This window comes from Lactuca saligna, chromosome 6, assembly GCF_052625555.1.
Source record: "Lactuca saligna cultivar CGN05327 chromosome 6, ASM5262555v1, whole genome shotgun sequence".
In the NCBI taxonomy this organism is placed as follows: domain Eukaryota; kingdom Viridiplantae; phylum Streptophyta; class Magnoliopsida; order Asterales; family Asteraceae; genus Lactuca; species Lactuca saligna.
In genome coordinates, this window is record NC_136422.1 from 137,921,287 (window position 1) to 137,935,033 (window position 13,747).

General features: G+C 35.9%; 1 protein-coding gene across 1 annotated transcript; it reads right to left on the reverse strand.

The window, feature by feature from the left end:
* Window positions 1–2,374: 2,374 nt before the first annotated feature.
* Window positions 2,375–5,076, reverse strand: LOC145000809 (3-oxoacyl-[acyl-carrier-protein] synthase I, chloroplastic-like). The gene is made up of 8 exons (XM_078960092.1): window positions 4,705–5,076; window positions 4,258–4,604; window positions 3,740–4,171; window positions 3,402–3,575; window positions 3,061–3,174; window positions 2,858–2,959; window positions 2,697–2,763; window positions 2,375–2,612 (listed from the first exon to the last, which is right to left on the reverse strand). Exons 1-8 carry the CDS (start codon window positions 4,868–4,870, stop codon window positions 2,545–2,547), a joined length of 1,470 nt encoding a protein of 489 aa, XP_078816218.1. The 5' UTR covers window positions 4,871–5,076; the 3' UTR covers window positions 2,375–2,544.
* Window positions 5,077–13,747: the final 8,671 nt, after the last annotated feature.

Here is a 13,747-nt window from a genome sequence, read left to right on the forward strand (position 1 = left end):
AAAGATTTAGGGTTTCTGCCAACAACGTGGACTCGTCGAGTCGCCTCACCGACTCGTCGAGTCCATTCATTAATCTGAGTCATCAGTCGCGACCTTACTCGACGAGTTGAGGCGTCAACTCGTCGAGTCTCTCTTCTTAACTCAAAAGAAAAATACTTAAATTATGATACCTGGAAATCCGGATGTTACATTTTGTTTTTTTACTTCATAGATTTCTTCATCAACAAATGTTGCTACAATCAAACAAAAATAAATAATTTTGCTAAAACATAATACAATAGGAAGTTTGTTTACATTTAGTCATTGAACTTTTTAGAGGGAAACGAACTTTCGATTTTGTTCACATTTAGTCACTAAACTTTTTTTCGTTATCTATTTGCCATTGAACTATTGAATCTGTTCACATTTTACCCTTATGACCGGTATATATATATATATATATATATATATATATATATATATATATATATATATATATATATATATATATATATATATATCATTGAGAGCAAACGTAAAATTCTCAAGATATCATTTAATTTGAAAATAATATCTAATTGTCATTCTAATTCTTGATGTTGTACTAATAACTTTTTAATGGATGTTTGCATGTATCGTAAAACCGTAAACAAACCTATTAAAAATCAAATTTGGAATTATAATGGATGTTTAGTGTGTGTTTTGTAGTGATCTTTTGAAAACTTTTAGTTTTTAATAAAGGGATAATGACTTAAAAGGGTAATATATTTTTCAATTTATACAACATTTAGTCACTGAGTTTTTTTTTCGTCCACATTTACCCTTCAATTTGTTAAACTGTATACATTTAGTCCTTATGACCGGCTACTCCAGGTTAGCCGGTAAAAATGACTTAATAGGGTAATATATTTCTCACTTTGTACACATTTAGTCCTTAATATTTTTGTACACATTTAGTCCTTAATATTTTTTTTATTGCAAAATAAGTCATTTTTATTTTTTTATTCATCCAGTACTTATGAATGGTTTATTTAGGTTTTTTTCACGACATCTTATGTGTGATAGTCATATGGTGTTAGGATACTTTTCAGGTGGTCCTGCTATATGTTGTAGGCCAAGATACCTGGTGCGGGCCGGCTATAGGCTGTAGGCACGAAGACTCGAGAAGAGCGGTTGGATTAAGGCGTCATGCCAACAAACCCTAAGTATTCCAGTTCGATGACTGATTGGACCTGTTGCATGTTGGCATTCCAGTCTGATGACTAATTGGGCCAATGTATACCAATCTAATGAGTGTGGGTCCGTTATGCATTATAATACGTTTCTTGTGTTGGGTATTTTGGGAGAAATTCACTAAACTTTGTGCTTACCCAGTTATTTATGTTTTCAGGTTCTATCGTTGGCCATGGGAAGGCGAATGCATGATTATACACACTCATCTGCATTATTGAGCATTACATATTTTCTTATATTACTCTGATTTTCGATAAATGTATTTTGGAATAAATTTTTTTTCTTAATAATAGATTTATAATTAGGAAGTTTTGCCTTATTTAAAAATGAAATTTTTTTGTTGTGAAAATGAGACATTCCATATAAACATCAACAGTCTCACACACTTCATCAATGATTATCTCACGTAAGATGTCGTGAGAAAACCTAAAGAAAACATTAATAAGTACTGAATGTGTACAAAAACAAAAATGACTTATTCTGAAACAAAAAAATATTAAGGTCTAAATGTGTACAAAAATATTAAGAACTAAATGTATACAAAATGAAAAATATATTACCCTATTATATCATTTTTCCCGGTTAACCTGGAGTAACCGGTCATAAATATTGAATGTGTACAGTTTAACAAGTTGAAGGGGTAAATGTAGATGAAAAAAAAACTTAGTGATCAAATATGTACAAATCTAAAAATATATTACCCTTTTAAGTCATTATCCCTTTAATAAAAAGCTCATAAAAAACTCTAGTTAGAGCTTATAGCTTTTGGTAGCTTTTAGATTGTAATTTTCATTTAATTTTATACCTTTAAAAGCTAACAAATACTTTTAGCGAACATTATTGCATAATTAAAAACTACAACAACAACTTCCAATTAATGGCTAGTTTTACCGAACTAACTTTGATAATAACCCCTCTATGGATTTTATAGTTTTTTTGCATGCTTATGAAGCTAATTATTATGAGTTGATATCATACTAGCTAGAATGTATCAACCGAAACTGTTTGTTTTTTTTTTTTTTTTTTTTTTTTTTTTTTTTTTTTTTTTTTGCAAAAGAATAACTGTTGGTGTAGCAATTCTATTTTTAACAATAACAATCATATATATAAAAGTATGAGAGAAATTTTTGCAAAACATGATGAATATTTTATTAATCACCGATCTTTTTAATCACCTCGAATACATGTATCAGGAAAATAGTGTTACATCAAAAACTCTTCTTGGAATGATCATCACACATACGTAATTCGCTCAAATATGCTCAACTGTTTATCGGGTCCCAAAAACGAATTTTTTGTGTGCAGAAATGGGAACATGTAGTTGAAAAAGGTTCACGGTTTGAAAGGAGCAAATGCAACCACCGAATTATGCCCACCAAACCCAAATGAGTTAGAAATGGCTGCATCAACACAAGAAATCATCAAAATCAATAGATATACGAACTATTTAATATAATGTAACTTTCATTATATTTGACTCATACCAACGTTGACTTCATGTTGTTTCTTCACATTTGGGACTGTATCGATGTCAACCAGTGGCTCCAAATTCTGCATACACAAAAGAAAAAGATTAAAACATGACTGAATACATAAAGAGCCAATTAATGTAGCAAAAGGGTTTTAGGGTTTTAGCCATTTTTACATCTTGGTTAATCGTAGGGTGTAGCCACCCGGTGTTGATTGCTTTTATGCATGCAATGGCTTCCAATCCACCTGCAGCTCCAAGACCATGTCCAATCATCGACTAAAACAAAAGTATTTTCCATGTTAGCCTCTAATAAACAATTTAAATGTCCAAAAAAAAAACGATTATTCAAATGAGTTTTAACTTTTAACGTTTCTTGCCTTGGTTCCATTCATCTTGATCTCAGATGTATCCTTAAAGACCTTCTTGATTGCATTAACCTCGGCTAAATCCCCGGCTAGGGTCGATGTTGCATGACAATTCACATAGTTCACCTACAAGTGTGTGAAGATCAACTATTATTATTATGTTAGAAGCCCCGTGTAATGTAACAACAGGTTACGATGATAAGGATATTCATGTTTTTTGCACAACTGAGAGATTGAGAGAAGTTCATGTTGTTCTTTGTTCCACCTTTTTGGATATTAATTGACATTAACCGTGAAACTAGTACTGTATGTCAAACACAGTACAACCTGTTCTATCCTGTATAATATATTACCTCTTCGGGTGAAACACCAGAGTCTTCTAAACACTTGGTTATGCAAGACGAAACTCCAAGCCCATCTTTGCGAGGATCAGTCATGTGATGAGCATCACAAGTTATACCTCCTCCTAAATACTCCCCGAGTATATTAGCTCCACGCTTTGTTGCATGCTCCAAGCTTTCCATAATCTATCAATAATCAATATGTTACTACCCATGTGACTTTCAAAAAGTCCAACTTCTAAACGGGCCCAGGCCCAATCCTGACATATATTACCAATTTGGACCCTAACAACAGTGGCCCAAGCCCAAGTTTAATTTCATATATTAAAGAGTTGTAATTTGTAAATTACCAGGACGCCTGAACCTTCACCGATGACAAAACCATCGCGATTTTGATCCCAAGGTCTAGAAGCCCGATGGGGTTCGTCGTTTCTTTGGGAAAGAGCCCTACAAGCGATGAACCCACCAACACCAGTAGCATTGATAGCAGCTTCGGTTCCACCTGCAACCATAATATCGGCGTCTCCTCTTCGAATGTGATTTGCAGCTGAAAAAAAGCAATAGTTTGCAGTCGCACAAGCTGTAGAAATCGAGTAATTTGGGCCCATTAAACCGGTGTCGATAGCTAATAAAGCCGATCCCATGTTAGTGATGGAGTATGGAATGAAAAACGGAGAGATTTTCTTGAATCCTTTTTGAATAAGCGATTCGACTCCAGTGCTAAACGCCGATAAACCTCCCATGCCGGACCCGACCAGAACTCCGATTTTCGTTTTGTCCATCTATAATAAACAGTAAAAAGATCAGATTTTTGTGTTATTCGCTTATGTGGATGAGGAAAGATTGAGAATTTGTTGGAAAGACTCACGGATTTTAGGATCTCTGGGCCGAGGTTGGCGTCTTCGAGCGCCTTTTTGCCGGCGACCAAACAATACCTCCAGCAGTCATCAAGACGACGGTCGTTTTTCCCGTCGATGTAGCCGACGGAAGAGAAATCACGAATCTGACCAGCGAAACGAGTGGTGAAAGTGGAAGAATCGAATCTGTCTATTATAGTGATTCCGCTCTGACCCTCTAGGAGTTTGTCGTAGAATGTGTCGACATCGTTGCCGAAAACGGAGACAACTCCCATTCCGGTGATGACAACCCTTTTCTTCGGGTCTGTTTCTCGTTTGGGAGCCGAAGCCATAGCCTTGATTGGTCTAGATTTCGACGCTGCGAATATGTTCAATCGAAAGTCAAAATAACAAGTTGTAATTTACTAATTTAGCGAAAAGTTGTATATGAAATGGGGAGTTTTATAAGAGGATCACACCTGAAGTAGATGCAGACCAACTAGGGTTGAATCCAGATGAAGCAGCAATCTGGTTAGATTCAATGGCTCTAAGGCCATTGAACTGAAGCATCGAACCTGCATTGGTGGTTGATTCTTTTCTCCTCAAAATCAAACCGGAAGAACAAGTGGTAGCAATGCTCGCCATTCTTCCCGAATCTTCTTGTTTCTGACGTTTTTGCTGGTGTGAATTCTGTGAATCATGAATAGTTATGGTGGATAGATATAGAGAAAGAAAGAAGGGAATACAGCTGAAGAAAACATTGGGTTTTCAGTGAGAAAAAAACTAAGTTAACAAGTGTTTGTGGGAACTCCGCCCACCAACTGGTTGATGAAAATCGTAACGGACGATGATTTTGATTTTCGAAAGGATTGAGGTTTTTCGTAGACTTTCCATATTGTTGTTGACCTTTGACGAAGTTAAGGTTAAAGAATTTTAATTTTTAGTAAAACGTTTGGTAAACAAAATTAAAGGAAATCAAATTCCTTTAAATTGCATTAAATTTTGTGTTTAAAGGCATTAGCACCGGATCAGCCATTGAATTTGTGTTTAAAGATTTATATATACTAACACCTTTATAAAATATTAATATATAATTAATTAACTATATATATAATAAATATATAATAAGTTATTTCGAAAAACAAATACAATTTCAACCGATAAAAATATTTTAAAATTTAATTAGGATGTTAATATGATAAAATTGAATGTTTTTTTACCCTTATTTATTTTTTAAAACAACAAATGTACTTTACTCTTAAACTACTCATAATTTCATTTATATCTTCAATGATGTTTGAACCTTCAATCTCAATGAGGGAACCGCTAGAAGGCATTTGGTAACCAACCCCTATTTATAATCTATCTACAATATAAATAATTAATATCTATAAATCTATTTACAAAAACGATACCAAATAAGTTAATAAATTAAAAAATATTTATGTATTTACAATAAATAAATATTTTCAATTTTTAAAACTATTATAAAAACTGGTGTTTTTATTAAAAGAAAATACATAAATGATATTAAATATTTTTTTAATAATTAGATTGATGTTTTTTAAATAAATATACATACACAAAAATTATAAAAAATCTTAAGTCAGGGGGTATAAAATGAAATATTTTTAAAACTGATAGGTTGTTATAGTATAGTTCTAAGTATAAAAAAGGATACTATCTCTTAAGCCCTAGCCACCAAGACGGGAGAGAGGTGATTTTCGTCCCCTATTCACACGATTTCTGGCCACTGCCCACGCGATTTCCTGCAGTGTTTCAAGCGATTTCGGCAAGGTGTCATGCGCTTTCCGGTAAGGTTTTTAGATTACGACTATCTCTTTCTCACACTCCAACGATTCACATGGTTTCAAGGGACGTTTTCATATTTCCGACGACGTTTTACCCATCTGTACAACGCTCCAACGAGTATTTCTTTCTCATGCTTGCTCAATTACGACGATTTCATTCTTCTCCGGCGAAATAGGTGGACCGACGTTGGATAATGGTGACATCTCTCTCTCTCTCTCTCTCTCTCTCTCTCTCTCTCTCTCTCTCTCTCTCTCACCGATGGCAGGTGGTAGTGGCTTACAATGGTTGTTGGTGGTTGGATGTGGCTTTATTCTTCTAGTTGGAAATCTGATTAAAACAACTTCGAAACTCAATGTGTTAAAAGAAAATATTTTGTGTTTATTGGTTAAAATTCTGAAAAAGTTGTTATAAATTTTAAAAATATAAATTTGTACCAAATTTGTAATAATTAAATGGGTGGTAAGATAAAAAGGAGGTATTAATAACATATCCCTATATTATATTGTATATGTTGTTTTTTAAAAGGTTGGCTAAGACACAAATCCATTAAATATTATGTTTATTAAAAAAATCAATTAATAAGCTTCTTTTTATTTTAGTTATGATTTATTAACTCAAAAGAAATTACTATTGTTTCTCGTCCACGCCACACTCACCCTTATGTCTATACTTACCTTACACGTCCTCGCTCTTACACTGATGTTCACGCCCACACCCACACCCACACCCACCCCATCCCAAACCCACACCTACCGTCACACCCACACCCACATGTTTACATTGATGTCCACCTCACCACACACTCACTCAGGTCATACCTAAAAAGAGGCAAATTAGGCGACTGTCCCAATCTTGTATCGTTATTGGGGCTGAAACAGACAATCTACTTGTAACATAGTCTATAAGATGTCTTCCAACTTTGAAAGCAACTTGGTTCTATCCCACCCTATGGGATGACTAAAATTGTTGCACTAAAATTAAATTTTTTGATATTTATGTATATTTTTAAAAACTTAATACAAAACTAACAAGCATTCTTACTATTCAATGTATGTCAAGAGCACATCCTTTTTTTTCAAATTTAATTTAATTTTATATTTACGTAAACATATTTGAAAGAATAAGTAAAGAATTTCTATATACAATGTTAATAAAAATACTATAATATTTTTTTTCAAAGTTTACCAAAAAAATAGGCACAAAATAAAAAATGACCAAAATTGACATAAATTTTGCACACCAACATATGCGAAAATGTGGTTGGCATGCATCTCTGAACTAAGCCTTTAAATCGCCTCTTCCTACTCTCCATTTCGTGTATGTGTGTAAGATTTAAGCAAACGGCCGACTTTTCACATTTAATTTGTTTTCTATGGTCGACGACTACACGTATGTACATCACTTGTACGCATCACGTTGGCTTTAAACACATCGTGTTCTTACAACATATGTGTCATCTTCTATATTGGTTTTAACAACATACTTTCCTACATATCATGTTCTAACACCATCTTAACAATATAGGTTACCATTTTCCAGAATAGCAACCTACAACACTGAGTTACGTCTAATGGGCTCTACCCGTCGTGTAGTTCTTCATAACTCATATTTAAAGGCTCAACAACCTTCTCTTCATGATACGACAACAGTACACCCTTTTACACATACACTCAAGCAAGGGTCATGTTTTATTCCTTTTATTTGTCGTGTTAACAAGTTACATCTTTTGTAATAATACATTTGATGGAAAACATGTATTACACCGTCCATTTAAAGGAGATTGTAACATCCCAAAACTATAATCCAAAATTTTCATTTTTAAATCATTAATTAAACAGAATTACTAAAAATCATTAATTGAAACATAAACCATAATATCTCAAATGTCAAAACAGTGTATCCATATCAATCACATGTCAAATAAATCATTGTGAAATATCCCAAGCTAAAAGTTATGGTATGTATCATGCAGTCATCCCGAGCTCTTCCCCTTGCTAGCGAAAGTACCTGAAACCAAAACCGAAAACTGTAAGCACAATGCTTAGTGAGTCTCCCCAAACTACCACATACCATACACATAATCACATAATAGCATTAATTGGGCCATGCCCACTACATCGGTCCCCGCCAGGCATCGGACGAATCCGACATCGGGCCCCGCCAGGTATCGGACCAAAGTCCGGCATCGGGCCTCACACAGCATAGACCGAAGTCTGGTATACATATAACATATCATCAAGCATATAAAATAAACACCTAACATAACATATAATCTAAATCTTCCTCGAGCTTGCCCCGATATCGAACCGAATCCCGGAATACATAACACATAACATATAAGCTAAACATTCATCGGGCTTGCCCCGACATCATGCCAAAGCCCGGAACATATAAACATACACATGTAAGAATCACGAAGATATCAAGCATACATACATTCCTAGGGATTTCCCCAGCATCGGACCGAAGTCCGAAAACATATAATCCACATCGGGCTAACCCTAGCATCGGACCTAACTCCAGCATACGCTAACATACATAAATTGGCCGACATTAGTGCCTTCGACCCATTCCTACCGGAGGAAAACTCACCTCCCAAGCTGGTTACTGAAATCTTGTGTGAGGAATCTCTGACGGTTGCTCCAACGGCTCCCCGACTATCAACATCACAATAATCACTTAGTTAAAATTTGAGAATCCTTCTAAGGGTAAAATGACCATTTTACCCCTGGTCATGGTCAACATTTTTGGTTGACCCAACTCGCCGAGTTGACCAATCAACTCGTCGAGTTCTATAACTTAAAAATCCTGAAAGTGCGATCCAACTCACCGACTCATCCCCCAACTCGTCAAGTTCTATCTGGTACAAAATCAGTACAATACGACTCAACTCATTGAGTCCCTCTATCGACTCGACGAGTTCATCTGTCTATTTGGGCCATCTTAACATATTAAGCCTCTACTCTCCATATCCAAACTCCATACTTTTTCTACATACTTAAAGTTTCGTTTTAAGGGTAAAGTTTCCCACTTTACCCGTTAATAGTCCTGATTAATGGGTTTAGCTCAAACCCTAGTTATTTAGGACATAGATCTTTGTCCAAAAGCAATAATACTCCAAACCAAAGCATGAAAACCGAGATATAGGTCCTAGACACCAAATGAACACGTAAAGCTCCTAAATTTCCTTCCATGAATGACCTTTTGGGCTTATAAGGCCAAAATAACACCTTAGAGCTTGCATGGGGGCTCAAATGGCATAAAGTTTGCACCTTTATGCCATAATAACCCTTAATAATTCCATATCTGAAGGGATCCTTGCTTGGTACGTCCAAATCCCAAGGGTCAAGCTTCTTGGACCCAAAAACCCAATAAAGTGAAAATAAGAAGATCTAAGAAACTACTAGACAAGTTAGAGGCTTGATTACCAGAAAATGAAGAGGATAAGATGTTGCTTCTGAATCTACAATCTTCTCTTGGAGGCCTCTTTCTTCTCCTTCCTCTACAAGCTTCAAATCACACAAAGTTCACTCAAAATGGCTCACAAACTCAAACAATGCTCTAGGGTTTCGTGGATTAGGGTTTGGGACTTAGAGGCTGGAAATGAGGCCATAAAGTGGGGATTAAGATGCTTAAATAGGGTGCAAAACCCCAAATTTTAGGTTTCACTCTAGCAGACCTACTCGTTGAGTTGAGGGCTCTCAACTCGTCGAGTAGATTGCTTAAAACCTCGCGGCCAATCTCATTTCTACTCGACGAGTTTGGGGCTCCCAACTCGTCGAGTAGCTCTATAAAAATAAATAAATTATAATTAAATGTGCACCAGGAATTAGGTGTTATAGAGATTTTGGGATGATAACCTATACGATCAAGGTTAGTACATATAATTACTAACACATGTTCACTATATGACATTGCATTATATGCTCTATGCTATGTTGTACTTGGAATACTGTGTGTACATGTTTATGCTTTCATTCAATTATTTTTTATATAGAAAGAGTTTAGAAACATGATCAGATCTTCTAAATGTTTTTATGTTTTAAAGACATTTACAAGTTTTCTAATTCATGGTCATGTGCATCCATGCAAAGGGGTTGGGTGTGAGACTAGTATGATTCAGGCACTTGAGATGAATTAAATGTTCAAATTGAAAATATTGAAAATATTTGTGATGACATTTTAGAAAACATCATGATATATCGGGCTTTGCAATCTGGTGGTTGACGAGACCACTAAATTAAAAAAATAAATAAATAAAATACTAAAAACTATGCAATATAAAAATGAATTATAGTAGCGGTAATAAGGATCGAATCCATAAAAATTGGCTCAAACCACTTTTATGCATTTAGTGTATAAAAAACAAAATGTATAATGATAGGGGTTTTCTTATAATGCTAAATGCGATAAAAGTTAATTTGTAGTAAACGACTAAATTGAAAAAATATAAATCTATAAGCAAAAAGTTCTGATATTGGGTTAAATTGCAAGTTTAGTTAGTTGACTAATCATCATAATTTTGTGGTGCATTAAGTTTGATGGATTCTTATTTGGCTATAGCAACTCAAAACTTGTGTCACCTAGATTCCTCATAAATGATATAATGGTTAGAAAAGCTATTAACACACATTCATAATCAAATTCATGAGTCAAATAAACACTTGGTTCATGAAAATTGACTAGCATTGTGATTTAAGAAGCATCAAATGAAAGAGGAGTCTAAGGCATTCACTAACATGTTGGAGAATACAATGTAACATCCTAAAAATATAGCACAAAAATTTTGTTTTAAATCATTTAAGAAAAACCCATAATTCATAAAATAACATAATAAAGTCACAAGTTCTGTATCTTAAACATCATATCAAATATTGTATTGAAACCATGTATCAAAATATCGGAGTCTAAAATATCCCAGGCTGAAAACTGTGGTGTGTGTCATTCAGTCATCCCGAGCTCTTCTCCTTGCAACCAGAGGTACCTGAAACCAAAACTGAAAACTATAAGCACGAAGCTTAGTGAAGTCTCCCCAAACCACCACATACTACACACATAATCACATACTATAAACATTGGGCCTAGCCCACTACATCGGGCCCCGCTCGACATTAGACGAATCCAACATTAGGCCCAGCCCAGCATCGGGCCCCATTCGGTATACAGATTTGTTTCTACCAGCCCCCGCCTGTCTCTGGGCCTCGCCCGCTATACACATACAAACATATAATCATAATCATGCTAATACATAATAGACAAACACAACACTATAATTGCAAGTCTCAAGGCCCCACCCATCTTGGGCCCTATCCCTACTATGCTAATAATGAGATATGGAACCCCGTCCACACTCAGCTAGTGATGAGATACGGGCCCCCACCCACACTCACCTCCCTACCAATCAATTATAAGTATCACAAAGACAAAAAGTATAACTAAACATGCTTTCCTTCCTTGGGTACCACCTGACATTGAACCGTAGTTCGGAAACATGCATAATAACCTTCCTTAGGCCCCACCTGGCATCGGACCGAAATCCGAAAACATATAGCTACATCGGGTTATCCCCAACATCGGATCTAATCCGGCATACACTAACATACATAAACGGTCTGGTATTAGTGCCTTCGACACCTTCCTACTGGAGAAAACTCACCTTACAAGTTGACTGTAGAATCCCACAAATAACCTCTCGCTGCTAGCTGGCAGATACCCGAACTGCTGATCACTCGAATCCCCGAGCTATTAATTCAATATAATACATAATTAAAAACTGAAAATCATTCAAAGGGTAAAATGACCATTTTACCCCTGGTTAAAATCAACGCTCTGGTTAAAGTTAAAGTCAATGTCAAATTCCAGTTGACCCAACTCGTCGAGTTCCTTTGCTATCCAGAATCACGATTAATCGAGTCACCTCGTCGAGTCCTTCCACAGACTCATCGAGTTCCACTTGGTACGAAATCGGGACAACTCGACTCAACTCGTCAAGTCCCCCTCTGGACTCGCTGAGTCCCCTTGTCTGATTGGGCTATCTTGATGGATTAAGCCCGTACACCTCAGATCCAAGCTTCATACTTCACATAAACCCTGAAAATGTCCTTTTAAGGGTAAAGTTTTCAACTTTACTCGTTAATACCTCTTCTTATTGGGTTTAGGTCAAACCCTAACTCCATGGAACCTAAAACTTAGTCCTTAAGCCATCCATACACCAAACTAAAACTTACAACCATAGATCTAAACCCCTAACACCATTTAGACACGTAAAGCTCTCACCTTTCTCTTTATGCATGGCCTTTTTGGGCTAAAAATGCCAAAATAACACTCTATGGCTTGCATGGGGGCACTAATGGCATAAAGTTTGAACCTTATGTCACACCAACCCTTCAAGGTCTTAGATCTGGAAGAATACCCACTTGGGTCGACCATTCTCCAAAGGCTATCATTCTTGGGCCAAAACATTTATAAAATAGAAAGGAAGAGATCTAATGAACTAATGATCAAGATAGAAACTTGATTACCAGAAAATGTAGCCAATGAAGTGTAATTTTGGATATACTCTCTTCTTCTTGAGCCCTTTAGCTTCCTCTTCTTCCACAAGCTTCAAAGTACACAAAAATCACCCAAAATGGCTCACCACCTCAAATAAAGCACTATGATTTCATGGATTAGGGTTTGGACAGTCGATGGTGTAAATGAGGCTGAAGGGTGGGGATTAAGATGCTCAAATAGGGTGCATAAACCCAAATCTAGGGTTTCCCAAACCCATACCAACTCGTCAAGTTGTTCCTCCCCAACTCGTTGAGTAGGTCTCTCTACCCGCATCTAAAACTAACTTCCTACTCATCGAGTTATCCCCCATGGACTCGATGAGTAGACCTTTAATTTGCATAATATCTTTCCTTAATTAGCCTTTTGGTTTCCGTGTGTTACAATTCTCCCCCACTTAAACTGGACTTCGTCCTTGAAGTCCACTACAGCCACCTACCCTACAACCCTTTCATGTGTCAACGACACTCGCCCTCCTAGTAGTACCATTAACATCTTGTGCTTTTAAAGGCCTTCCCAAGGCAGCTGAACCTAACCATCGGAACCTTCTAAACATGAAGAAGGACCATCTTTACTATCATACAGAGGACTACTTCTATCTTTCCGAGATCTGAAATCTATATTGGTCTGTCTCCCTGACAGACGGCTCATGCTGAAATACCACCATGTCGGAACCTCATTAAATAATTGTCCTACAGTAAAACCTCCTGCCTTGATTAACTCGATGCTACCATCCGAAACAAAATTCCTATCCATAACCAACTATAGAATACTTATACATGATAAAAGGCTTTGATATCCTTCAAGTAGAATATTTATCCCTGCAACGGTTAGACTCATAAAATAGCTGTGCAACTAGTGGTTGTCGAGGCCAACAAAATTAATAAACCTAAATATTACACACTAAAATAGTGTATAGAGGTAAAGGGATCGAATCCATGGAGATTGGTTCAATTTATAACTCTATGAAAGATCTCTTTGTAAAAATACTTGGAATATGACAATAAATTGAAAATGGGGGTTTTGATGTTTTGAAATACTTGAAACAAACTAGAATTAACTATGATTTAAATAGACAATTGCAACAAAAATAAGATTTTGATGTAAAATCAATAAGGGAAAGATGGTTGACTTTAGACTTTCATTACTTGAACATTTGGT